Here is a 26,474-nt window from a genome sequence, read left to right on the forward strand (position 1 = left end):
GGCCCCCCGGGAGCCCACGGGAGCCCGCGGCGCCCCGGGACCCCCAGGGGCCGCCCACTGCCGGCGCCTGGATGGATTTGGGAGCCTCTCGCGGCCGGCGGCCGTCCTGCCTGGAGAGCTCCGCAGAGACCCCGGACGGCGGCTGCGGCCAGGCCTTGGCGCTCTGATCCGATTCCGGATCGGGCCCTTTCATTATTCTCCTTTGCTTCCCCCGGGGGCCGCGGGGTGCTCTTGTAAGGATCGCGTTGAGGTCCAGCTTTCCTGAGCTGCTCCTGTGAGCCTCCTGGCCTTGCTCACCTCCGCGACGGTTCTTCAACTTCGGGGGGTTATGCAGTTCTTTGTGAATCTCACGAAACTTACTGATGTTCTCGCTCCAAAAACGTACATTGTCAAATATACATATTTTGTATGCATTTTCAGAGAGTTCAGAACTCCACCATTACCATCAGCCCGTCCATGGATTCTTTGTAATTTCCCCAACCACCCTTCGAGGTAGGTCTTGTTTTCCGTTTTAGAAGTAAGAAAACTAAGACGCAGAAGTTCAGAGATTCCACCAGGGTAACAGTTATAAGCTGGATGGACTGGCCCTCCCATCCCTGATTCCTCAGTCCACCTGCTTTTCTCTGCACGGTGTTGCACTGCTGTAAGGCCCGTTTTTTATTATAATGCAGTAGTAATTTCACTTCAAAGCACTGTGCAGACTGAAAATAATTCCCAGTGTATTTAAAATTAGAACAATAAAGTTATTTAAGTACAAATATAAAAAGGTCTGAATGAATCACCGTTGATAAACCACATGGATTGACTTATCAGTTCCTTCGATTCTGACCATCTAGTTGCTGCAGCATTCCCTGATTCAAGTTGCTGAATTAAACAGGTAATTGAAAAAAAAAAAAAAAAACAGGTTAATTGCACATAGGGATCCTCAGTTTAAAGATTTAACTAAACTGCTGCACTGACTATAGTAGGAACCAACATTATTGAGTCCTTGCTGTGTGCCCTATTCTAAAGGCTTTACTCTTGGAACAAAAACCCCTTGAATTAGTTACTATTATTATACATGTTTTGTAAATAAGAAAACAGCTACAGAGAGGTTAAGTAATCCACCAAGGACACACAGCTAATAAGTGGCTTAGCTAGGATTTGAACCTGAACGGTCTGGTTCTGGGCTCTACTAAGTTGCCTCTCAAAAGAGGGCTTCTGTTTAGATCACGAATCTATATAGTGGTTTGTTTTCTGGGGATGGCATATGTGTTACATTTCTAATTAAAACTTCATGAACATCATTTCATTTTTCTTGGTGATTAAAAAAAAACTTAAGGATTTTATAATGCTTAAAGGTCATCATCCATTATGAGTATAAGATTGTTGATGGCCTGAGAAAAAAAATTTATGTTATTTAGATTCTCTTCATTGTGATTTACTAGATGTATTTATGTACTTTAGATAATTGAACACCTTTTTGGAAACTGGATTTTCCCGTATTGGAACTCTGCTTCACTTAGGCAATGAGTCTTTAATCCTTTGGAAAGTGATTAGTCAGCATGGACTGTATGAGATTGTGGTCTTTGGGAAATTAGAAGCCTGGCTTCTCATTTACATCTCACATTTTGTTGTCTCCTGTCCTTTCATGTAGCTATATGACTTTGGCCTTTAAGATCCTCTTCCCAAAAAGCTTGTGTGGACTTGGCCGAAGAGAACTGTGCCTGTTCCGAGAACAATATCACTGGCCTGACATAAGGAAATTCAGCCAGTGCTTGGAAACAGATCTGCTACGTGGGCGTTGCCTCCTCCAGCGAAGAAAGCCTGTTCTGTCATTCCAGGGAGCCCATCTAAGACCACGTGCCACCTGCCTTGTTTTCTTGCCAGAGTCGCATGTGGGACTCTGCAGTAGCCCCTGTGAGATGGCCGAACAACGGTTCTGTGTGGACTACGCCAAGCGCAGCACAGCCGGCTGCAAAAAATGCAAGGAGAAGATTGTGAAGGGCGTGTGCCGCATAGGCAAGGTGGTGCCCAATCCCTTCTCCGAGTCTGGGGGTGACATGAAAGAATGGTACCACATTAAGTGCATGTTTGAGAAGCTGGAGCGGGCTCGGGCCACCACAAAAAAAATTGAAGACCTCACAGAGCTGGAAGGCTGGGAAGAGCTGGAAGACAACGAGAAGGAACAGATCACCCAGCACATTGCAGGTGGGATGGGGAGGGGAGTAGGGCTTTCTTATCACACTGGGGCTGATGGAAAAAGGGAGGGGAGGAGAGCCCAGTTTTTTTGTTTTCCTTGGAGAGGGGTACTGTGGATTGAACTCAAGGGCACTCAACCACTGAGCCACATCCCCAGCTCTGTTTTGTATGTTATTTAGAGACAGTCTCACTGAGTTGCTTTGTGCCTCGATTTTGGCTGAGGCTGGCTTTGAACTCAGATCCTCCTGCCTCAGCTTCCCAAGCTGCTGGGATTACAGGTGTGTGCCACCACGCCCGGCAAGCCCTTTTTTTGTTCCTTTTTTTCTTTAAGCTTTTAAACATTTTATTTGAAAATAATTTCAAACTCACAAGAGTATAAGAGTAAAAATAGTGCAAAGAACACTTACCTTCTGTAACCAGGTTTACCTACTGCTGAGTTTATTTCCTTTATCATTTGTGTTCATGTCCTCTCTTTACACATGCACATTTTTTAGTTTTTATCCACCCCCACCCCCAACCATTTAAGTAGGTTGCATACATAATGACCTTTTACCTTTGTGTGTGTGTGTGTGTGTGTGTGTGTGTGTGTGTGTGTGGTACTGGAGATTGCAGGCAGGGATGCTGTACCACTGAGTTGGATGTATTTATGAGACAAGTAAATTGCTGACATGAAATTGGTGATCCTCCTGCCTCAGCCTCCTAAATTGCTGGGATTACAGGCAGGTGCTGCCACACTTTTAAATATTTTAGTTCATGTATCTTAAGAACAGAAATATTATCTTCCAGGACCATAATATTTTTTCCCTGTGACTTATAATTCATTGTTGTACTTAATTTTGTCACTTAACAGCCCCTTCCAGCTGCTTTCTGTATCCTGTTCACCTTCATGTTTTTTTCTTTTTACTTGTTTTAAATATTTCATTCTCAGCATAATAAGAAACCCTTAGTCTTCTCTTGTGTGTGTCCTACCCCAGTCACAGAATCTTGTACGTATCTTATGCCTTTTCTCTTAAGAGTCCAGGTTCCTGTTAGTGGAGAATGATATTAGAAACTCAAATCTAAAGTTGGGTATGGTAGCTCACACCTGTAATCCCATCAACATGGGAGACTGATGCAGGAGTTTGAGGCCAGACTTGGCAATTTAATGAGCACTGTCTCAAAATTTAAAAACTAGGTTAAGGGCACTGGGGATGTAGCTCAGTGGTAGAGCTCTGGCTGGCCAAGAGGTTTGGGGATGTGCCTCAGTGGTAGAGCACCCCTGGGTTCAATCCCCGGTACCTCCCACACACAAAAATCTGGATGCTACATGTTATCATCATCATGGGGTAGCTTAGCTTTTAAGCCCTTGGGACAGATAGAGCTAGAAAATACCTATGTGTACATACACATAAACACACAAGTATTTATAGATACATGTGCCTATTAACATGTACACACATTCATGCATATGTGCATATTGCATATTTAGAAATCTTACACCAGTACTTTCAAGTCCAATTAGTCAGTCCTCTTTGATCTTCAGCATCTGTAAAGTGATCCTTTTTTTTTTTTTTTCTCAGTACTGGATATTGAACCCATTGGTATTCTTAACACTGAGTTACACCCCTGGCCCCACCCCATCCCCCCCTTTTTTTAAATATTAAGACAGGTTCTCGCTAAGTTACCCAGGCTGATCTCAAACTTGGTATGCTCCTGCCTCAGCCTCCTAAATTGCTGAGATTGCAGGTCTGTGTCACTCTGCCCAGTTTAATATTCATATCTTCAGTTAATCACAGTTCTTGTTGCTGTAGGAAGACTTGTAAATGGCTTTAAAAAGGGAATCTATCCTTGTTGAGAGGAAAAATAAAGGACTTATAGGAGAGGAAACTGTTTCCCACATGCTTCATTCTCAAGTTCCCCATCCAGTCTGCCCTGTGTCAGCCATTGGCCTCAGCCTTTGTTACTTTTACCCATCTCTCATTTAGAAGAAAAGAAACACAAGTAAACCATCAGCTGACCTCAGATGAGCCAACAGCTACCTATGCCAAACCAGCATGCTCTGATCTGTCTTCATTGTACTTTTTTATTCATCTGTAAATTGGGGCTATTCCATGGAGTTGTCCCCCAGTTTTATCTATCAAAATGCAATTGCTTGGCTGAGGATATAGCTCAGTTGGTTGAGTGCTTGCCTTGCATGCACAGGGCCCTGGGTTCATTTAAAAAAAAAAAATGCAACTGTTGATTCTCTCAAGTCCTCTTAGTTCTGAAGATTATTATATGTGGGATAAGAGGTGAAGAAAGTTGATGAAAATTTTAAGTTACTCTGGACTGGGGATATAGCTCAGTTGGTAGAGGGCTTGCCTCACTTGTATAAGACCCTGAGTTCAATCCCCAGCACCACAAAAAAAAAAAAAAAAATTAAGTTACTCATAGAGGTAAATGGTTAGTGGGTCTTTTGTCCCCAGAATCCTCTCCCTTTCCTTTCCCTTCACCTGGTATCTTACCACCTCCATTCAAGAAGACCTGCTTACCACTAGGCCATGTTGGGGCTCATGGGAGTGGCTTACCAAGCAAGCCTCTAAAAGAAGTTAATAATTTGGAATTTTTATGAGACCTTTCACTGGAGGATATTTTTCTTTTTTTGGGGGGGCGGGTTCTATAGATCTGTCTTCTAAGGCAGCAGGCACACCAAAGAAGAAAGCTGTTGTGCAAGCTAAGTTGACAACAACTGGCCAGGTGGCATCCCCAGGGAAAGGAGCGTCACTTGTCACCAACACCAATCCCCGAAAGTTTTCTGGCTTTTCAGGTAAGATAAGTTAAGGTCCTCTTATTTGACTTGTTGAAAATTTTGCTTTTTTGTCTCAATAATTTGCTTTCCTTGGGGCTCCACGTGTGTGGCCTGTCTTTGTATACTTTAATCTCTTGTGTCAGGAAGAGGTTTGTTTTGTTAAAACTTTTTCTATGTGAAGTTATTTCCTGGTTCAGACAGATTTTTATAACCGGCCCCTTTACTTCCTTATATTTTTGTAATGAAAAGACTTTGAGAAATTATCTTCCTAAACTTGCCTGAACTGGAGAGGAAAGTATGGTAGAAGAAGGGAGATACCCTGCACGGACCATATCCCTTAATTTCTGTTATTTCTTACAACTCTTTGTCAAAGGGTTGAAATGTTTGTGGTATGAGGAGCAAGAAGGAACAAAGGATCTAAGGGTATTAGCTTCTGTTTGGAAGCTGCAGCCTCGTCAGGAGGCATGTGCTCTGTGGAATCAGAGGGCTCTGTGTTCAAATCCCATCTCCCAAGGGTTGGATTATAGCAGGACAGGTGAACAGTAAAGTGTTTATTTTTTTTTCTTTCTCTTTATCCTATATACACATATAATCACATACATGTGGTTTCTTTATATAACATAGAAGTACTGTTTCCTGGACCAAGGATTTAGGAAGATATTGCTAGAATGAGAAGATCAGGATTGTTTGTTGGCCTTCAAAAACAGGTAGCTTTGGCCTAGGGGCTTTTATCTGGTCTTCAGTTAATTGTAGGAAATGTTCTTATAAGGCCTACTTTATGAACGAGAAAGCTGAAGTTTAGGTTCATGATAGAGTATGTGCATTGAAGTCTGGCTGTAGTCCCAGTGTTCTTTCACTCAAATCCTATACCTTTTTTATTGTTTTGAGACATTCTTGTAATTGACTCAGAGAAAATAATAAAGCTGTTTGGGAATTAAAAGAAGCTTGATGTGATTGAAAGAAGCCTGGACCTGAAGCTGGAGTGTTGGAGCCTGGTCCCAGCCCTGTTGCTTGACAGCTTGGAGCCCTGAGCAAGTCTTTACCTATCTGAGCTTCTGTGAATTGAGAGTGGCAGCATCTGCCTGATCTACTCCAGTGTTCTCCTGAGGACTATAGGAGATAACGTTGTAAAAATGGTGCCTGACTGTAGGATTTTTAGTATTTTAAAACCTTAGATTTGTACTAGGCCAAAGACAGAAATAGAGAAGAATCCAGGTGAAGATAAGGACAACATGAACCTGGAAGGGCCCTGGGTTTTTTTTTTTTTTTAATTTGGAAGGAGTTGAGAGGAATGGGGTGTCCTTATGCTTGCAACCTTGCTGAACATCAATGCTTTTGAGATTTTGTTCTCTAAAATCCGATTTAGAGTCCAGGTCAGAGACAATCACAGATTTATAATTTACAAGCCCAGACAAGAAGCTTATGTCAGCAGACAGCTTGTTGATGGCCTTGCTTTTGCTTTGTAAATGAGCACAAGGAAGTGAGAAGGAATCACTAAAGAGTTGTTCAGCATCATTTTTAGGTATCTGGAGGAAAGTCCTGCTTATAAGCTACCTTTCAATTTGACAAACAGAAAGAACAGGCTGGAGTGGTGAGGGGAGGGAATGTTGGGAGTACACCACTGGGACCTGACTTTCTTGGTGGCATCCTTGTCCTGGCTCTGCCACTATGGAGGTAGGAGATCCTGGAAGTCATCTGCTCTTCTTGGGCCTGGATCCTCTCATCAGTAAGAGGATTTGCACAAGATAATCTTGAAGGTTCCTTCCAGCTCTGATAATCTATGAGAGCAGTAACTTCACATTGACTAACATGTCCCTTGATTTCTTCCCCTTTCTCAACCCAGCTTTTCTTTCTTCGGCTTTACAGTTGATGAGATCCTCCTGGTCAATCTTGGCACAGCCTGTGTTCCTCTCTGAAGCATTCACAGCTCCGGAGGGAGGGTGCCATTGCTCCTTAACCATTAATAGCTCTGAGATTTGGGGAAATGACCTTTAGTGGATACAGTGATGTCTACCCCAGGGAGCTCTTTGAAGGGACTGAGTGAAACTGTGTATAAAGCACCAACAGAATACCTGTGAGTTTCCTCCTTTCCCAGAAAGGCAAAATGAATCATCTTTGTTGTTTCTTCAACAGCCAAGCCCAACAACTCTAATCAAGCCCCCTCAAGCCCCACCCGCAAGACAAGTCTGTCCTCAAGCAAATGTGACCCCAAGCACAAGGATTGTCTGCTACGGGAGTTCAGGAAGCTGTGTGCCATGGTGGCTGATAATCCTAGCTACAACACGAAGACCCAGATCATCCAGGACTTCTTGCGGAAAGGCTCAGCAGGAGGTGGGGCCAGGAGCATCCTGAATGGGCTTTTCCCTTGAAAGCTCAGAGCCTTGGCTGGCTCTGCCATACATGTCGTTGCACAGGGTCCCATGCTTGGTTTAGTGCTCTGCTATTACTGTCTTAACATTCCTAAAATTTTGGCTAGGTGCAGTGGTGCATACCTGTAATCCCAGGAATCGGGAGGCTGATGCAGGAGGACCGCAAGTTCAAAGCCAGTTTCAGCAAAAGCAAGTCACTAAGCAACTCAGTGAGACCCTGTCTCTAAATAAAATACAAAAATGGGCTGGGGATGTGGCTCAGTGGTCGAGTGCCCCTGAGTTCAATCCCCAGTACAAAAAAAAAAAAAAAATTCTTAACAGTTTTGAACAACGGACCTCCTATTTGCATTTGCCACCAGACCCCTCAAATTTTGTAGCCTATTTTCAGAGACTGTGGCATCTTTCTTCTTCTGCTCTTATCCTGTCCCTAGGAAGGCAGAAAAATTCATCTCATTCAACCAGTAGGAAAATTTACTATCCTGCATATTTAATTAAGTTTTTGTGAACTACATGCACAGCTTGGAATAGAATCTTCCAACTCTGTTTCTTTCATTCATGTAACATTCATGTCACTGAGCGTCTGTAAGTGTGCTCATCACTGGGGACATGAAGTCAAAGTCATGGCTCTGCCCTGTGAGAATTCATCCATGAGCTAAAGATGGGACAGGTGCAAAAAGAGCCAACCACTGAATTCTGGCCTCTGAACTAGTGATCTGCACAGGGTACTGTGGGAGCACAGTGATAGATCTTTTTAAACCTCTGCTTCCTTGATTTCATCCATTGTTTTAAGCTCTATTTCTCAAGAAGGGTTCCTTTTTTTCTCTCCAGATGGTTTCCGGGGTGATGTGTACCTAACAGTGAAGCTGCTGCTGCCGGGTGTCATTAAGAGTGTTTACAACTTGAATGATAAGCAGATTGTGAAGCTTTTCAGCCGCATTTTTAACTGTAACCCAGATGATATGGCACGGGACCTGGAGCAGGTCAGAGGGAGGGGGAGGGAGACTGTATTCCAGGTGGGGTTCACCAAGCCAGGCACCTGCAGCCATTTTTTTTAAATGGTTAGGCACATACTGTTTTAGGAAACTGAAATCTATTTGAGTAAGCTTCCGGTACAGGGGAAGCTGAATGTGAGGCTGCAGCTGTTAATGTCATAAGTTTCTGAGGACTGAACCCATACCACTGCTTAGCCACAAAAAGCCTTATCTCAGAAGTCAGGACTTGAGACTGTGCTCTGTCTCTTGTGGGGCCCTCATCTGGACTCTTTTTGCTTTCTTCCCCCATGGGCTTATCATTCATCATTGATCTGTTCGGGACTCCAGCCCCAGCTGCCAGTTCACATATGTAAACTTCCAAGAATCCTCACTATATGATGACTGCATTTACCTCTTAGCTCAAATTCATAAGCAGGAATCAAGTTGACTGGGCTTGGAATAGTGCTGTCTCTTCTCAGCTAAGCCAGGTGGGCATATTTTATGTGGAGAGATGCGCCCCATTTAGAACTGTTGATGAGATAGTCTCTGAGAAGTGAGGTAAATATGTTGAGTTGGGGACAGGAACTGTGACTGAAGTCTCTTGACTCCTCTTTAGTCCTGAGGTTTTAGGGGATACACCTGGCCACCCTGGGGTTGTTGCAGTGGCATTTTGGTTTTTGGAGACAGGGTGACGTGTCAGAGACGATCAGAGTCTTCTTTGAGCAGAGCAAGTCTTTCCCTCCAGCTGCCAAGAGCCTCCTCACCATCCAGGAAGTGGATGAATTCCTCCTTCGGCTCTCGAAGCTCACCAAGGAGGATGAGCAGCAGCAGGCCCTGCAGGACATCGCCTCCAGGTGGGGGAGCTGCCCCAAACAAGTCAGACCCAATGGGGATGAGCTCAGGGAGAGGGAGTTACTTGGGAAAAAAGGTTTGGGGGTGCAGAGCTCTTCAGAGATCAAACTGAATAGGCCTCATTCCCTTAGGTGTACGGCCAATGACCTTAAGTGCATCATCAGGTTGATCAAACATGATCTGAAGATGAACTCAGGTGCAAAACATGTGTAAGTATCGTCTCCTGGGACAGCCTAAGCTTCCTTTGTTCCCAGCTGGTATCAGGACTCTGGAGTCCTTCTCTGGATTTGAATCCTCATTCCACTTTGTTGCCTCCTAGGTTACCTAATCCTGTCTCCACCTCCATTTTCTTATGTGAAGTGGAGGTAACAATACCTTTTGCAGAGAGTTGTTTTGATTGAAAGTATGGAGCATGTTTAGTAAGCACAGAATGCAGCTTTTGCCCATTCCAGCCCCCTCTTCTGCTAAGGCTGCATCCTGATAGATAAAGGTCTCAAAAGACTGAATTGTCAGATTTTTCTCCTACTTTGAATCCTCAAGATACTTGAACACAACTGCATATTGACAGATGAGGGTCTCTCCCCTCTGAGAACAGATTGCTATCCAAAGCCATAGTGTCAAATGCAGGCGTCTTGGTTCCTTACTCCCTTGACAGGTTAGATGCCCTCGACCCCAATGCCTATGAAGCCTTCAAAGCTTCACGAAACTTGCAGGACGTAGTGGAGCGGGTCCTTCGCAATGAGCAGGAGGTGGAGAAGGATCCAGGACAGAGACGGGCTCTGAGTGTCCAGGCCTCGCTGATGACGCCTGTGCAGCCCATGCTGGTGAGGAGTGTTGCCCTGCCCTGCTGTGCATGTTGCACATCCCTTGGGGTGGGATCTGGTAGGGATGACTGTTGAGACTGGTTGCAGGGTGAGAGGATTTGGGGAAGGAAGAGAGGAGAGGCAGCAGAGTGTTGCTCTCTAGAAGTGAAGGCACAGGAGGAGACAGGTGATGGGGTGTAATGGCCAGAACCCAGTTCCCACTCTACTACCAAGCAGCTGTGGAGTGTTCAGCGAGTTACTTAGTCTCTCTTGGTTTTTAGTTTCTTTGTGGGAATGACATGTGAGACTTGAAGCACCTACCTAAAATAGCTTATCTGTCATACTTGAACTTGGGGCTGTGTTCAGGAACCCTGAGGTCCTTTGACCTGATGCAGGGTGGCTTGGAGTGGGCAGCAGAACCGAGCTCCCTATGATAGGGTAACTTGGGAAGGGAGAGGAAGCTTAAGGAAGAAAGACTAACTCCAACAAAGATCAGCTTGCACGTTTGCTCCTATCCTGAGAATGGGGATCTCCTCTGTGGCATTGGTTTTCCTGTGCAGCAGGACCCCGCGAATGCTGCCATGCCTACCACAAGGCCCTTTGGGTCTTCCAGCAGTGTATGGTGCTTTTTTGGGAACTCTCTTATGTGTTATTTTGAAATTTTGCCTTAGGGTTCTTTGTTTGGAATAGAGAAATGTCCTCTCCCTACTAGGAGTGTGGAACAGCTGGCACTCCAACAGTGACATCTCCACAGGGACCCCCAGTCACCTGAAGTAGTGGCCCTTTGACTTCTGTAGGAATTCTTCTGGAGTGTGTTGTACAGCCTGACATTGGAAGAATGGCATGAGTTATATAGCTTAGTGGCTGAACACACAAGCTTTGCAGTTGAGCCTAAATTAAAATCTCACTCCTGCTGTGTACTAGCTGTGTAACCTTAAATGACTACTTAACCTCTTTGACCTTTAGTTTTCTCATCCATAAAATGAAAATGCTATCTATCATGTAAGATGCCACATCAAAGATGAAGTGAGATTATGTATGTGACCTGACAAGAATCCCCAAAACAGTAACTGTTGTTTGAGTTAGGCTGGTACAGGTGTGAGAGTAAGCACACCTCTGTCTGGATGGTCCTGTACTAGGGATCCCTGATCACCATCACCCTGCCAGCCTCATTGGCACCTACAGTCTCTACTCTGACCTCTGCCTGCCTCCTGTGCTGAGATAACTGATGTATTAACAAGCTCGAGGCCCTGCAGGAGCCTCAATTATTGATTTAAAAAATATTATTTCAGCGGAATTTTGTCTGCAATAAATAGCATTCATCTTCCTCGAAACACAAGCTCCTGAGTCAGTGCTGGTAATGATTTGATACTCAGAACACAGTTTTGCCTAGCCTTTTTTTTTTTTAAACAGTTCTATAGAATAAGTATTGTTCCTTTCTTTGTTCTTAATTTTTTTTTTTTAAGTTGTAGTTGGACACAAACCTTTATTTCATTCATTTATTTTTATGTGGTGCTGAGGATGGAACCCAGGGCCCTGCATGTGCTAAGCAAGCGCTCTGCCACTGAGCCACAATCCCAGCCCCTGCCCAGCCTTTTTTATTCTCAGCTCTGTCCTTGCCCTGAGCATGCACCATGGGCAGTCAGTCCCAGAACCCAGATTCTGGCTGACAGCCCTATTCTGGGCTCTCTGGCTGTCTTCCTAAGCTGCACGTCATTGAAAATCTCCAGGCTTTGTTTTTCCCACCCCAAGGCCGAGGCCTGCAAGTCCATCGAGTATGCAATGAAGAAGTGTCCCAACGGCATGTTCTCTGAGATCAAGTATGATGGCGAGCGAGTCCAGGTGCATAAGAATGGGGACTACTTCAGCTACTTTAGCCGCAGTCTCAAGCCCGTCCTGCCTCACAAGGTATTGATCGATTTCTGTTGGGACTGTCTTTCTCTTTCCTGCTGCTAAGAGTCTCAAGGCCAGCTTTCCATAGTCTCCCAGCTAGAGTTCACAATAAAGACTTTTTGTTTGTTTAATGAGTGGATAAATTCATTTTTGGAGTCTCAATAATGAAGGACTGCTCATCAGGGACAGCCAGAGTCCAGACATTGGTTGGTCAAGACAGAGCTCCCTGGGACAGTGATAACTCTCTCCCATGATGTTGTGATATGGAGCTTATTTGCTCAGTGGCTGTGCAAGTCTTTTGCATTTTTTTGTATCCTGTGTGCTTCAAGCTAAATTAAAGTTCATGTATAACATTCATTCTTTCAACAAATATTTACCAAATGCATCTGTATTGTTGTAGTTAGTATGCAAATATCAGTGACCAAAAAGCGCATAAAAGCTTTGGCCTTCATGAAGCTTACATTCTGCTATAAACACAATACCATGGGGACAGCTGGGAGCCCAGATGCCTGCCCTAATTGGGGGAGGGGAGAAAATCTCATTCCTGAGCCCTTTTCAGTTCCTAGGGGCAAGTCATTGTAGGTGTCTCTAGGAAAAAGCAGCTGGAGTGCCCTGACCTTGCTACCCTCTTCTTTGGAGCTTTGACTCAGTTTTCCAGAGCCCCAGGGGTCAAGGGGATGCGTTCTACACTCTGTGTACTCCCTTTAGCCCTGCCTTCCTGCTGGAGCACTGGAACCAAGCAGTCAGGCTACTTGTTTCAGGTGTTTGAAAGGAAAGCTGAGCAGTGGCCTCATGTGACACTTTAGTGCAGGGTCACATGTCCTGTGGGACTCTGTGCAGGTGCTCAGGAAGTGCCCTGGTGAGGTTGGTGTAAGATGGACACCTCATGTGACCCAGGAAGACAATTGAGCATCGCTTTCCAGCCCTTTCCCATACCAGATTCACTCATCCTTTGCTTTTCCTGTGTTGTGGGTTCTTAAAGGGCTGGATTATTGACAGGGAGTGGGACAGATGGGCAAGCCTTTCCTGATCCTGCTCCAAGCATTCTGGGTAGAGGCAGCCATGTGCCCTGCCCAGGTGGGGAGTAGAGCCAGAGATGTGCTTTCTGGTTCCCATTGCTGTTATCACTTGACAGAAAATACCTTGAGTTCTGATGGCACTTCTCTCTGACAAGAGTTGTTGAAGATTAAGGTTCTGCCTTTATCAAGACATATCCAATTCCAGGCATACTCTCTTAATCTCTAGATGGCTCTGGGAGCAGATCTCCTACTTAGGGAAGATTCTGCTCACATTTTCCTTCCTGCTCTGGAGGGAGTTCATTTCTTTCTAACCAGTCTGTTCTCCCCATCCCAATTCTAAGCCTAATAACTATCTGTCTTCTAAAATAGGCTCTAATCTCTGCCCACCTGTTTTTCTTTCCTCCCCCACCCCCCACATTTGTCTACCTCCACCTCCTCCCCCAAATGCTCATTTTGTTTCTTCCAAATCTGAGCCTTCTCTACAGCCCATAGACAGTGTCAGCATGGGCTGACTTCTGCCCGAGTCTGAACAGAAATACTAAAGCAGCCACATCTTGTCCAGGTGGCTGACAGTTTTGCACATTAGCTGTTTTGCACAGAGCATGTTGCTCTGTGTTCCTTCTGAGGTCTGGCTTTGATCTCTATGGCTTGGCTTCGGGGTTTTGCCGCCTGTTCATCCCTCATCAAAGCTACTTTTCCACTTCCAGGTGGCCCACTTTAAGGACTACATCCCCAAGGCTTTTCCTGGAGGCCACAGCATGATTTTGGACTCTGAGGTGCTCCTGATTGACAACAAGACAGGCAAACCACTGCCCTTTGGGACCCTAGGAGTGCACAAGGTACTGGGTTAAGTCATTTGTGCAAAAATGCATGTGCTGTCTATCTCCAAAGGGAGTAATATGTTACTTAGGATAGGGCTTATTTTTTGTTTCTGAACTGTGTCTGAATTTAGTCTTGGGTTTAGTATTTTTTCCTCCATAAAAAGACTCTATTAGGAACTAATTTGTAATTGATTTTCATTCAGTTCTGCCAGTCAGCTTTCCGTAACTGTAATAAAATACTTGAGCTAATTTATAAAGAGAAAACTTTTATTTTGGCTCATTGTTCCTGAGGTTCCAGGCCAAGATCTAAGGAGCCCATTGCTTTGAACCGCGTCATGGTAGAGCAAAACCACATGGATCACAAGCCAGGGAACAAAGAGAGAAGAAGGGGCCAGAGTCCCATGATCCCCCTTGGGGACATACCCACAATGATCAAAGTACCTCCCACAAAATTCTACTGTCTCTTACTAATACCTTCCTGGGACCAAGCCTTTATCACCTGGGCTTCTGGTGAACATTTACAATCCCAACTATAGCGAGCCCCGTCTGCTGTTTGCCCTTATGGCCCAGGTTCTTCTGGGCAGAAATAGAATTACCAGGTGCTTCAGGAAGCCTTCAGAAGTGGATTGGTACTCCCCATCTCCCCATTTTTTATGCCCTCTTTTTGTCTTTACAGAAAGCTGCTTTCCAAGATGCTAATGTCTGCCTGTTTGTTTTTGATTGTATCTACTTTAATGATGTCAGCTTGATGGACAGGTGAGTTGACTGGTTTCGTGTTTGTTTTTTTTTTTTGGTGCTGAGGATCTAACACAGTTTCTTGTGCATGCTAAGCATGTACTCTGCTACTAAAGTACACCCCGAGGCCTGGCTAGCATCCTTAAACCCAGGAACCTATTTTAATTTCCTAGGTAAGAATGTAGGGGGTTCATTGGGAAGGAGGGGATGGGAAGTGGATAGCATATGTGCCTTTGTATCCATGAGCTTGGCAGGGGCAAGAGCAGGAGGGAACTGAGAGGTAGCACAGTTGCTACAAATCAATTCCCCATCCGTTGTAAGGAAGACTTACCTCTATGAGCTTAAGTCTCAGAGGAAACCCAAATCCCAAACAAATCTCAGTCTGCCAAAGCAAGATGGACTGTTGAGAGACACAGAAGGTGAACATAGCAGGGTTTCAGTTTATTCTCCAGTGACACCCCTCAGGCATAATGCAAGTGCTTTTCTGCTCAGAGGTTTTGATTTCAGGAGAGACTGGCAGTAGGAAACTCCCTATTGATGCTAGGGGTGGCTGTGGTGGGACTGTCTTGGGAAGAGCTAGCAATTCTGACTTAGCTGCCTTTAAAGGCTTGGGCCCAAGAAACCAGCATCCTGAGGCCCGACAGCCTGCTGACCCAAGGACCCGACAGCCTTGGGGTTAGGGTGAAGCAAGGCAAAAAAATACCCAAGTGGGAGTCATTTTTCAAGTGAGACCATATTTTGTATAATCTGGGCTAGAGGCCAGATCTCCCTTGGCTCCATAAAGTAGAAACAGGAACTACAGCTATGAACTGGCTAACTGGCTCCATTCCCCTGCTCACAGTTGTCCATCTTCAGTCAGGATGGAGCCCTGCAGCCTATGGCAGCAGAACTGTCACACATGAGGGCTTTAGTTCACGTCAGACCCTCTCATGCAGCAGCAATTTTATCATTGTGCTCCTTCCCTCCTCAGAACGGCTGCTAGGGGTGGGAAGATCCCTCCCTCAGCTTTCCTGTCCCCTTTAGGCCTCTGTGTGAGCGGCGGAAGTTTCTTCATGACAACATGGTTGAAATTCCCAACCGGATCATGTTCTCAGAAATGAAGCAAGTCACAGTAAGTGAAGAACCTACTCTAGACAGGGTCATGTGGCTTAAAAGCAGGACACAGAACCCCTTGCGCAACAAGTGTGACAGACTGAGTCTTACTTGTCCTTCTGGGGGTGGCTGATGTGTTTGCCTTTGTGTCTGTTGTCTGTTAGTTACCCAGGAGGACAGGGCATGGAAGTCCTTCCTAGGTAAGCACCCTGTGCCTCCAAGCCACTGCTGCTCTCTGGTTGAGAGGCTCCCTGGTTTACAAATCCCTTGTCCCTAGTATTCAAGTTAGGGCGTTTCCAGTGGGTACTCGACTAGCATGCTGTCGCTGCGTTCCTGTGCCATCCTCTTCTCACACCATCTTCAACATCTCTCCTGCTGTCCCTCAGAAAGCTTCAGACTTGGCTGACATGATAAACCGGGTGATCCGGGAGGGCTTGGAAGGGCTGGTGCTGAAGGATGTGAAGGTAAGGTCATCACAGCTGTTGCTTTCCCCTGAGCCTTTCCTGTCCTGGACAGATGGCAGTGCCATCTGAAGAGGTGGGGGTGGAAGCTGAGGGGGATCCTTTCTGGGGCTTGACAGGTCTGTTCTGGATTAGGAGGATGGGTTTTATACATCTCCTGAGGAGCCTGGAGTCCAGGGCCCTTCCGGTGTGGGCTGGTGTGCAGCAGTGAAGAGCTAAACCCCTGCCTCAGGGAGTTTCCATTGTACTTTGTGTTCTCTTTCATGTCCCCTCAGGGTACATATGAGCCTGGAAAGCGGCACTGGCTGAAAGTGAAGAAAGACTATTTGAATGAGGGGGCCATGGCTGATACAGCTGACCTGGTGGTTCTTGGGGCCTTCTATGGACAAGGAAGCAAAGGTCAGGGTGACTGCTGGTCCCTGTAGTGGTACTCTTGGAAAGTGCCATGTCAGAGAGGCTGGCCTTTTTCCTGGCTTGATCTGCCAGCATGGGCCTGGGAGCTATGGACTTGGCACAGTGAACTCTAGCAAGAATCCCCTGAGCTGTCCTGGCACAAGGAGGCTTACCACAAGCTATTTCATCAGGGCCAGTTTTTCCTTTTCAGGGAAAATCTCTCCTAACTGGAAGGAAGCTGGCGTCTAAAAAATTAATACTTTTTAGGTGATTTACTGTATGACAGGCACTATTCAATTCATAGGGCCCAGCAAGTTGGGTGTGATTACCCCTAATTTATTATAGAGGAAATTTGAGTTCATACAGATTGAAAAATCACACACTTAGAGCAGGTAGCTCAGTGGTGGAACACTTGCCTAGGAAACTCAGGGCCCTGGGTTCAATTACACAGCTAAGAAGAGGTGAACTCTGGCACCCTGATGCCAAGGGGACCGCTTCCTCTCCACGAGGTTGCCTCTCATGGGACTTGTGGGGTTGGCAGAGGTGGTTTTCTGCTATTCACACTCAGCCCATATTCCCCACCCGTACCCTGCAGGTGGCATGATGTCAATCTTCCTCATGGGCTGCTATGACCCTAGCAGCCAGAAGTGGTGCACAGTCACCAAGTGTGCAGGAGGCCATGACGACGCAACCCTTGCCCGCCTACAGAAGGAACTGGACATGGTGAAGATCAGCAAGGTGAGCAAGGGACCCTGTTGATCCTGGCTTCTGATGGGCTGTTATGAGGCAGACGCTGCGCTTTGAGGACTGCAGATATCATTTATCTCCTCCCCAGTAAGGAGAGTGCTGTTTGGAGTGCCCGCCTTGTAGACAGTGGCCTGCATGTCCTGGAGGCCTCACTCCCTTTGAGCAGGGAGGATTACATGGGTGAGGAGTTGGTCACATCTCACAATTTCATTACCAAAAGAGGGGTTTAAGCCTTGTTGCAGCTTAGGAACAGCCCAGAACAGCATCTTTCTTCCTCCAGGATCCCAGCAAAATACCCTCCTGGCTGAAGATAAACAAGATCTACTATCCTGACTTCATCGTTCCAGACCCAAAGGTATCAGCCCAGTGGCTTGGGGTCTTCTAGCCTACAGAATCAGTTTGCAAATTAGTTCTCTAGGGCCACAGAGAAGTTATCCGAACCTCACAGAAAGTCACCTTAAGATGGGGATCTGGATTATTCAGCCAAGTGAGAAGCCTAGGGATGACCGGTCACCGCTGAGGAATTGTCTTCAGTGGAGGAAGATAATACCCACCCCCTCGTCACAGAGGGTCTGTTCTAATGGGAGCTGGCCTAATCTCTAAATAATGAATTCACAGAAGAGGCAGGACTAGCACCCAGGTCTCCTAGCTGCGAGCCAGAGCCTCTGTGTTTTGACTCATTCTGTTTCGCTTCTGGCTGATGGGAGATGTTTCCTTCTCAACTAGAGATGACCTGACCTTCCTGCCTTGCTCTTGACAGAAAGCTGCTGTATGGGAGATCACAGGGGCAGAATTCTCCAAATCTGAGGCTCACACCGCTGATGGGATATCCATCCGATTCCCCCGCTGCACCCGAATCCGAGATGACAAGGACTGGAAATCTGCCACTAACCTCCCCCAACTCAAGGTGCCAGCTCTCAGGCTGCATGTTTGTCCTCCAACCCCATCTCAGTCTTAGAACCTTGGGCATCTGGCCTATTGACATGTCCTGTCTTCCTCTTGACCCCATTCCACTGATACAGCAAGGAGGGCAAGTAAAGGGAGACCAAACTGGCATGAGGGCCCTTCCCACCAGCTCCAAGTAGATGGTCTCACTTTCTTCAGGATCCCCTGAAAGGCCCTTGGTCTAGCTGCCTCATGAGGCCTTGCCCAAGTCCTTTGCTGATTAAGAGCTGGAGTCAAGAGAACAGGGATTTGTACCAGTTACTCGGGTGAAGGCTCCATGTTGGAAAAGCACCAAGGAAGCCACCTCCTTTTCTCCTTGCTCTTTGTCTTTCTCACCTGTTTCCCCAGCCACGCGTGCCTAAAACAGACCACACAGCACCCTCTGAGGCGTGTCTGGGGAAGGGAGTGATAGCACCTGACCTTCTCCTCCTCAGGAACTGTATCAGCTGTCCAAGGAGAAGGCCGACTTCACTGTGGTGGCTGGAGATGAGGGAAGCTCCACTACAGGAGGCAGCAATGGCGAGAACGAGGGCACTTCTGGGTCTGCTGCATCCCGCAAGGTCCCCAGAGCCTCCCCCAACAAACCCTTTCCCAGTGCCTGGAAGGCTGAAGGGAAGCTGAGGATCCCCAACAGCAAAGGTAGCCAGGATAAAGAAGGGGATCCGGGGGGCGTAGGGGCAGGGACCCAATCTCACATTCCAGCTCTGAGAACATGTGATCATGTATCCACTGCAGCCGACAATGACCACATTCCTAGTGTGTGTCCAGCCATGGGCCAGAAGCTGCTCTGCTAGGCACCCCTTATCAGCTCAGCAAACCTGAATGATAGTGCACCAGAGAGCTGGTGTGACTGGGGACTAAGCCACTTTTAAGCTAAAGCATTGGGCTGATAACTCTTCCCTCTAACCCATGCTCATGGCAGGGGAAGGATTTGGCCCAACTTTAGGAACCATGATCAGCAGTTCTTACTCTCCTAATTCTCATCCACAACTTTGTCCTGCAGGCAATAAGCCTACCACAAAGTCTTCAGTGAAAGTTGGAGAGAAGAGGAAAGCTACTGATGAGATGCCATACCAAGCAAAGGTGAGTGCAATGACAATGCAGAGGCAGGCCAGTTTGGCCAGGGCCCAGCGTTTCCAGCCTTGTGCACATGAACTTTGAAAGATGAGCAGAGGAGTTGGGGGAGGCTTGTTAAGCCCTTCCCCTCCCACAGCTGCTCCTCCCTCAGGCAGGCCAGCGTGCAGCTACTCCACACTGTGCCCTCTGGTTACCTTGCAGAGGCGGCCAGCCAGCCGGCAGAGAGGAAGGAGAGCTGTGCCAGCAGGCAGGAGATAGAGCCCAGCTGCCAGTCCCCAGTCAAATTTACATTAAAGGGGAGAAAGCCCAGTCTGGGTGTGGGGTGCAGCGTGAGTCTGTGGTTGGGGGAGCAGGTCCAGCCAGCAAGGAGGGAGAGTGAACTGCCTTGATGACTCTCCTCCAGTGGAGGAGCCTTTTCCCTTTATGCTCTGTCAGTCTTGTTTGGCAATATCTGTTGAGCACCTGCTGAGGCCAGGAGCTGGGTTAGCACTGGCTCAACCCCGAGGAACTGCTGGCCCAAGGGGTGGAGGGAGAAGTAAAGCTAATCCCTAGAGTGATTGTGCCCCCCCCCCCAAGAGAAGCACAGAAGTCTTGACAACTCATAACATGAACCCAGTTCCCAGCAGACCAGTAGAAACCATTTCCTTCTCTTGTCCCTTCCTTGAAGCCCTTGAACCTATGCATAGTAATGAGCAAGACTACTGACCCTGCAGTCTACCCACCTGTGCAGTGGACTGTGATCTTTAAGGGCAGGTCACTGAGTCACAGCCACTGGTTGGCTCCTAGAGACACATCCTTTTCCCATATCTAGGTCCCAAATGTTGGAACCCATCTCCTCCTCCTCATCACCTGGCAGGGAAGGGAAGAATGTCAGGCCTGTGTCATCCAGAGTGACTGGAGGATTTGGGGGCAGGGGGCAGATTGGCACCAGTGTCTTTTCTCCAGGATGCACTTTCTACTTAAGTCCTAAACTCTAGGCTTCCTCCATCTCTGGCTCTTGTCCTAAGTGAACTGTATTATACTAAATTGGGTAAAGACCCACCTGCATGCCAACCCCACCCTGACCCCTCTGTGTTTGCAGGTGCTGCTGGACATCTTCACTGGGGTGCGGCTCCACTTGCCACCCTCCACCCCAGACTTCAGCCGTCTCAGACGCTACTTTGTGGCATTTGATGGGGACCTAGTGCAGGAATTTGACATTGCCTCAGCCACACATGTGCTGGGTAGCAGGGACAAGAACCCTGAGGCCCAGCTGGTCTCCCCAGAGTGGATTTGGGCATGTATACGAAAACGGAGGCTGGTAGCTCCCTGCTAGGACTCAGGTCTTCCTGCCCCCTTGGGACATCCTCTCCCTTACCACACTACTCTACCAGCCTTAGCCTGGAGGCAGGTAGGTGGAGGAACAGGAGGATGTCCTTTCATCTTCAGGCAGCAATCTTCCAAAATCTGCCAAGTCTTCTGGAGTAGGAATTATTTGCTGTGGGCACAAGTCAGTTTCTCTTGCTGTTTAAGCAGATCTCAAATCTGGGTGCTGGCTTTGTCACTTTTGTTTTCTTCAAAAAGCTTAGTTATTTTTATAAATGAAACATCCTGCAGCATCTGTCCTTCCCCCACAATTCCCTTAGTTTCCTTAGTGGTCAAGGAGTGAAGGCTGGGCTACTAAAGCTGGCAGCAGACTTCTCCCTGCCTCATTTTACTTCCATTCCTTTTAAAGCTGTATTTAAAAGACCACCCCAAGATATGCATCTTACATTTGGCAAAACTTAACTATCTTTTGAAAGAGAACAAAATTAATTTTGATGACTTTATTCTCCGTGTTCTCTATTACAGGGGAGGGACTAGGATTGGGTGGAAATGAGGCCTGTATATGGGGAGGGAGGTTATTTGGGCTACTAGGGTGGGGTTATAGAGGCTCCAAAAAGATAAACCAGCCTTCTCAAAATCTGGAAACAACTGCCTTTTAAGAATACAAATCCACACCTCAGTACAAGTCTACATGCCCTGCTTACAAAGACCTGCTAGCTCCTGTGCCACCTGTGACTGATTTGTTTGAAGAACAAAAGGAAAACAGTTTGTATAGATGAGTGGTACCAGTAGCTAGTTTTGCAGCAATGGATAAAATGGAAATATCCTCTGAATCTACATATGATTGTTGAACATTTGAAATGTGACAAGTGTCAGGTGCAGTGGTGCACACCTAAAGTCCTAATGACTCAGAAGGCTAAGGCAGGAGAATCACAAGTTCAAGGCCAGCCTTAACTCAGTGAGGTCCTAACTTAGTGAGACCTTGTCTCAAAAAATAAAAAGGGTCGGGATGTGGCTCAGTGGTAAAGCATCTCTGAGTTCAATCCCCAGTACCCACCCTCCAAAAAAGTGGCTAGCATAACTTAGGAACTGAAGTTCTTTTCTTAATTCAAATGGCCACAAGTCAGTAGTGACCAACACAATGGACAGGTATAGACAGACCTGCTTCAAGTCAATAGTCGAAATTTAATAGCTATAACCTTAGCAAGTTAACCATGTGAGCATCAATTCCTATAGAATGGGGAAATGCATTGCTCCTAAATCACAGGGTGGCTGTCAGTGACCTTAGATACTTGTCAGAACGTGGCACACAATATGTAGAGTTGGGAATGTCACCTTTGGTTTGTGTGGCCAGGAGGGCTTTTAACTGCAGAACCCACAACTATGCCTCTCCTTGCTCTGACTGCAGGCTCATCAGGATTCTGTGTGGTTATAGACTGGCTTCTGTCTCAGTCTTGCCACCTCATGAGAATGAGCTTTTTTTCCTTATTGCATTAGCAGGCTTGTTTGTCTACCTCCTGAATTGGGTTTACCCTTTTAAATATGTGAGCATCTGAACTTGTAAGATAGAGGGCCACACCCCCCTGCCCCATGTACTCAGCTAAGGTATGGGAGGCTGCCAGTCAGGCCGCTTACAGGCCAGCTTGGATCTGACCTTGGTTTCCACCTGGAAGGCAGGGCGGTGGTGCAGGTGCTGTCCTTGCTAGGGAAGGACACCTCGTGTTTTGGAACTGGCACCCTTCAGTCTGGCTTCAGTATTGGGACTAAGACACCCTAGTCTGTCCTATGGACACAAAGCTGCTCCTCTGAGCAATGGCCTGCATAGATTTCCAGCCTCAGGCCAAGCAAGTGGGCAAGGACAGAACAAGGCTTCCCTCAGAGTTCTGCCAAAGGCACTGACTTTTCGTCCTCAGGGCAGCCTCCCAGCCACAAGCCATGATCTTAGCCACAAGCTCAGCCCTTGACCCTTCTCTGCCTTCCTGGATATCAGCTTCAATTTACCTTCATCAGTCTTTTGTATGTTTCCTTCCAGTCTTGGGTGCATCTTTTTCTTTGCTGCACAGATTAGACTGTATATACAATCTTATATCCTTTATTTCTACCTGACCCTAATCATCACCATGTTAAACCTCCCCAGGCCACTGGCCACCTGCCCCCTTTTCAGCTGTTCTTTACATGCTGCTGGCTGGCAACAGGTAGAAGTCACCACTGGGTACCGTCCACAGCACTGATAACCAAATGATGTGCCTCAGCCTCAAACCTTCCTCTGGGCCAGTCTCCCTCCTCTTCTGTCTTCAACCACAGGGCATGTACCCACATCATCCTACTCTCCCAAGGGCTGCACTCTCCTCCCGCTGGGCAGCTGGTCAGGAAAGAATGTGCAGGGCTATGCACACGCAGTCTACCCTTGAAGCTGGGCCCATCTTTTCTGAGCCGTTTCAGCCATACCACGACTGTACCCAAAAGCTACCATACACCTGCCAGGGTAACCTGAAGACTTTTACTGGCTACACTGGCTGTCCCCGATTCCTTTCTACCTAGATCTTGAGTGCTTAGCAATACTAACTAGATTACTGTAAATATCTGAACTCATTTGGTGCTTCTTCACGTTTGGTCTAGGGATTCATCCTTTCCCTACCACAGCTTCTTCTCCTTTCCCAGCTGTTTTATGGCCTCTTCCACATACTGCTTCTGAGCAGGGATACTGACCAAGGTCCCATGGCCCAACATTTCCAAAAATAATCTCTCAAGAGCATACCCTTGTGCACATAGCCTTGGATTTACCTATAGTTTATCAGTTTGTCAATAATCTAGCAGACCTCTGGCATCCTCACACCAGATCCAACAGGCATCTATGTTGAAACTTTATTACAAAATTATAAAGCAGAGCTCTGTAACAAAAAATACACATTTGGGTTTGCTTTAACACCCAAGTGAGTCTGAGAATCTTAATATAAGCCACTTGAAGTAACACATTCACATCCAGGAGATTTCAACAAATTTATACAATATATATTGAGCACTAATTCCTGTACAGCTTATTCTTATTAGTTTGGATCCAACTATTCCAAGGTATTATGAACCAGTCAGCTGTCCAAGTCTTTTAAAACAAGTCTCAACTGAAATCTCAGCAATCACAGCAAAATCCACAGACTAACTAGAGGAATTAGATGTTGCTGTGATAATTAAGACCAAGGATCCATGAGGGACAAAAGGGGAGGCTCAAGGATAAAAAAAGCAGGTTTTCTACCTGGGTTAAATATGAACTGGAATGGGATCTTAGAATTCCCAACTTTTATTTGGTGTAATAATAAAGACAATACAAAAACAAATCGGTTGTTTGACATCTTTTTTCCCCAATGGAAATCTTCACCAAAAGATGAGATTTAAAGGCAAGTTCTTATTTTTAAAACTGAGTGGCACCAGTTCCAATTCTTACTGAGGTCACCAACCAGCCACCAGTATATTTTTTTCAGTTCCTATCTATCTAGGAGGAAAGTTGGGAGGTAGGGGAGATGAGGCCTCAGCAGAGAAAGGAGGGAGAGCCTTGAAGTTATTGCTAGATCTAACTGAGTTGCATACACACAGACCTGTTTCACAGTGGAATTGAGGAAGCTGAATCAATCCCTTTGATAAACTGGTAGGCATTATAAACTACAGCACTAACTATTCAGCAGAAAGGTGAAAGGCAGAGTCTTGACAGGAAAATCTGATCCCAACTGTGGCGCAGATTATTCTGACTTGGTATAAGGTTGAGTCGAGTGGCCCAGAATAACATTGCCAACTACGCCTCTTAAGGTGTTTAGTGGTTGATGATAGAAAAACTTTCTAAGATAATAGGTCCCCTTAGAAGTTTTCCTCTGCCTTCCAGAATCACAATTGATTGGTTCTAGTCTCGGACCTCAGCTGCAGCATGTTGGGAGAGGGGAGATTCTGCCAAGGCCCTTGGGTATTTCGAGTGTGTTTTATCTGTTGGTAATGGGCGCACACAGTTCTGACAGCAGGTGTGTTCTGTGCTCTTTTGTGCTTATCCAGCTCATTCAGGGGTATAAAAACAGTAGGAGGGCTCAAAAACATTACCTACTCATTACATGGCCCTTCATAAATGGTTCAGAGAATGCTGTTCCCAAATCTACAGAATGAGAAAGGAAATTAAAGCAGGGACTTCCAGCTGTTTAGTTAGGTGCTCTTACATGTATTTTTCCAGGAACTTCATGAGAAGTCTGGCTAGAGGAGAACAACGTTCTTTGCCTGAATCTGTCTATGCCTTGGGTGAGACCAAGTTTAAAACCTCAGTGGGAAAGGGAGAGATTTCATTGAAATGGTTAACAGTCCTGTCTGTAGGAAGAGGATCAGAAGCCAAAGTTAAGAAGAAAGCCACTGCCTCCACCAAATGCGTCCCCTTCCTCATAATCTGAAGTTCAGAATGTTGCAAGGTCAAGCCCCAAAAGAGGAAGCAGTAGAGTATTCATGTACCATCCCTTGCACACACAGACTAGACTAGATTTCCCAGCTGTTTGGGAGTCAGATGTTTTGTTGGCTCCCTAGATCAGGTTAGGAGATTGATAGCTCCCAATCCCAACCCTTAAGGAAGTGACTGCACAAATTGAAAATTTTCTATAACATTTTCCTATAGAATTTTATCACCAGAGGTAAGTTTACTGATCCAAATTCTGTCCTAAGTACCACTGTTGGTCTTAACCACATAAACTAACACATTTTTGGTCCAAAGAAACAAACGGATTTTAGGCAGTATAGAAAGAGACAGGTATGTTAAAGCACAGAAAGCCAGAGAGACCAGAAGTTTAAATCCAAATGTGCTGGGTCTAGGAGGACTTCTGACTGGTGGGATACAGGAGGAAGGGTGAAAATGTGTCTAGGTTCTCAGAGGAAGGAAGACATGGTCCAAGTTCTGGAAAGTCCTCTGTTCATCAGTTACTACCATCACCCAAGATCACTAATGCAGGCACTCACCCATGTGATTTGTACCAGTTCCCACTGGCCTCGGGGGCTCTGCCAGCCAAGAGGTACACCCCTATGGCAAGACAGGCATGCCGAGGTATGACATGGCATCTTTGCTTGCCCTGGTCTTGGGAACACTACAAAATTTCCTGTTAGCCTGCCCCTCTGCAAGCTGACCAACCCTGAGCCCAGATACCCTGGGCTATATCCCTGTAAGGCACTGAAGAAGCCGGTGCCAGCCCTTAGGACCGGAAGACGTGAACAGCTCGGATCACATACTGCCGGCAGATGGGACATTCATTCATGCGCTTGCCACATTTAGTACAGGTTACCATGTGGCCACACTCCAGCAGAACACAGTCAATGGGTGAGTCCATGCAGATCTTACACAGGTTCTCCTCCAGTCCAGACGGCATTGCTCCCCCTGTACAAACACACAGTGCAGGAAATGGGCAGAGGACAAAGTGAACCAGAGTATCCATTGTCTCAGATTGTCTCAGAAATTATTTCAGTGTGTTTGGGAAGTCAGAGGACAGAGGTGGGAGAAAATTGGCAAAATGAAATCCCCCAAATTCATACACTTCCCTCAAAATAGAGCTCCTTCCAGAAAACTTAGCAACTAATCCCAGTTGCTTGTTTAATCCATACCTCCTCCCAAGACTATAGATTTGAAGATAGTACTGTGGAAAAAATACATCCAGAGCATGGAAACTAGGACAAAGTCCTCAAAGCTTAAAAGAAATTAGATAAGCCGGGCTCGGTGGCACATGCCTGTAATCCCATTAGCTCAGGAGGCTGAGATAGGAGGATCACAAATTCAAAGCCAGCCCCAGCAAAAGTGAGGCACTAAGCAACTCAGTGAGATGCTGTCTCTAAATAAAATGCAAAACAGGTCTAGGGATGTGACTCAGTGGTCAAGTAACTGAGTTCAATCCCTGGTATCCCCCACCCAGATCCCCCCACCCCGCAAAATGAGACAACTGAGGGTGTAATATGGTGAGTGAGGGGTACTTGGACTCATTATCCCCTGAGGTAGAATATGCAGAAAAGACAAAACTGGTTCAGGAAGTTTAGACATAAG

General features: G+C 46.4%; 2 protein-coding genes across 7 annotated transcripts in view; one reads left to right on the forward strand and one right to left on the reverse strand.

The window, feature by feature from the left end:
• The window catches only part of Lig3 (DNA ligase 3), a 21,193-nt gene extending 259 nt beyond the window's left edge, over positions 1–20,934 (forward strand). Inside the window, exons 2-22 of one of the 4 annotated variants that reach the window (XM_048794929.1) lie at positions 421–492; positions 837–877; positions 1,637–2,190; positions 4,823–4,966; positions 7,082–7,279; positions 8,146–8,297; positions 8,976–9,142; positions 9,272–9,349; positions 9,796–9,964; positions 11,696–11,851; positions 13,563–13,694; positions 14,353–14,432; positions 15,435–15,522; positions 15,890–15,967; positions 16,240–16,363; positions 16,953–17,095; positions 17,385–17,459; positions 17,865–18,011; positions 18,484–18,688; positions 19,053–19,132; positions 20,208–20,934. In XM_048794929.1, coding sequence (XP_048650886.1) covers positions 1,641–2,190; positions 4,823–4,966; positions 7,082–7,279; positions 8,146–8,297; positions 8,976–9,142; positions 9,272–9,349; positions 9,796–9,964; positions 11,696–11,851; positions 13,563–13,694; positions 14,353–14,432; positions 15,435–15,522; positions 15,890–15,967; positions 16,240–16,363; positions 16,953–17,095; positions 17,385–17,459; positions 17,865–18,011; positions 18,484–18,688; positions 19,053–19,132; positions 20,208–20,441 — 3,000 coding nt within the window. In that variant the 5' untranslated portion in view covers positions 421–492; positions 837–877; positions 1,637–1,640 and the 3' untranslated portion in view covers positions 20,442–20,934. Of the gene's footprint in view, positions 1–7; positions 493–836; positions 878–1,636; positions 2,191–4,822; positions 4,967–7,081; positions 7,280–8,145; positions 8,298–8,975; positions 9,143–9,271; positions 9,350–9,795; positions 9,965–11,695; positions 11,852–13,562; positions 13,695–14,352; positions 14,433–15,434; positions 15,523–15,889; positions 15,968–16,239; positions 16,364–16,952; positions 17,096–17,384; positions 17,460–17,864; positions 18,012–18,483; positions 18,689–19,052; positions 19,133–20,207 lie in introns of those variants that run through there. The other 3 variants (XM_015501202.2, XM_015501199.2, XM_015501200.2) reach the window with 3 other exon arrangements.
• A 2,343-nt stretch (positions 20,935–23,277) lies between these two features.
• Rffl (ring finger and FYVE like domain containing E3 ubiquitin protein ligase) overlaps positions 23,278–26,474 on the reverse strand; it is a 44,272-nt gene continuing 41,075 nt past the window's right edge. For all 3 annotated transcript variants that reach the window (XM_015501205.2, XM_015501203.2, XM_048795007.1), the window contains one exon: positions 23,278–25,817. In XM_015501205.2, the coding sequence (XP_015356691.1) occupies positions 25,636–25,817 (182 nt within the window). In that variant the 3' untranslated portion in view covers positions 23,278–25,635. The remainder of the gene's footprint in view (positions 25,818–26,474) is intronic.

This window comes from Marmota marmota, unplaced genomic scaffold (assembly GCF_001458135.2).
Source record: "Marmota marmota marmota unplaced genomic scaffold, marMar, whole genome shotgun sequence".
NCBI classification, from domain to species: domain Eukaryota; kingdom Metazoa; phylum Chordata; class Mammalia; order Rodentia; family Sciuridae; genus Marmota; species Marmota marmota.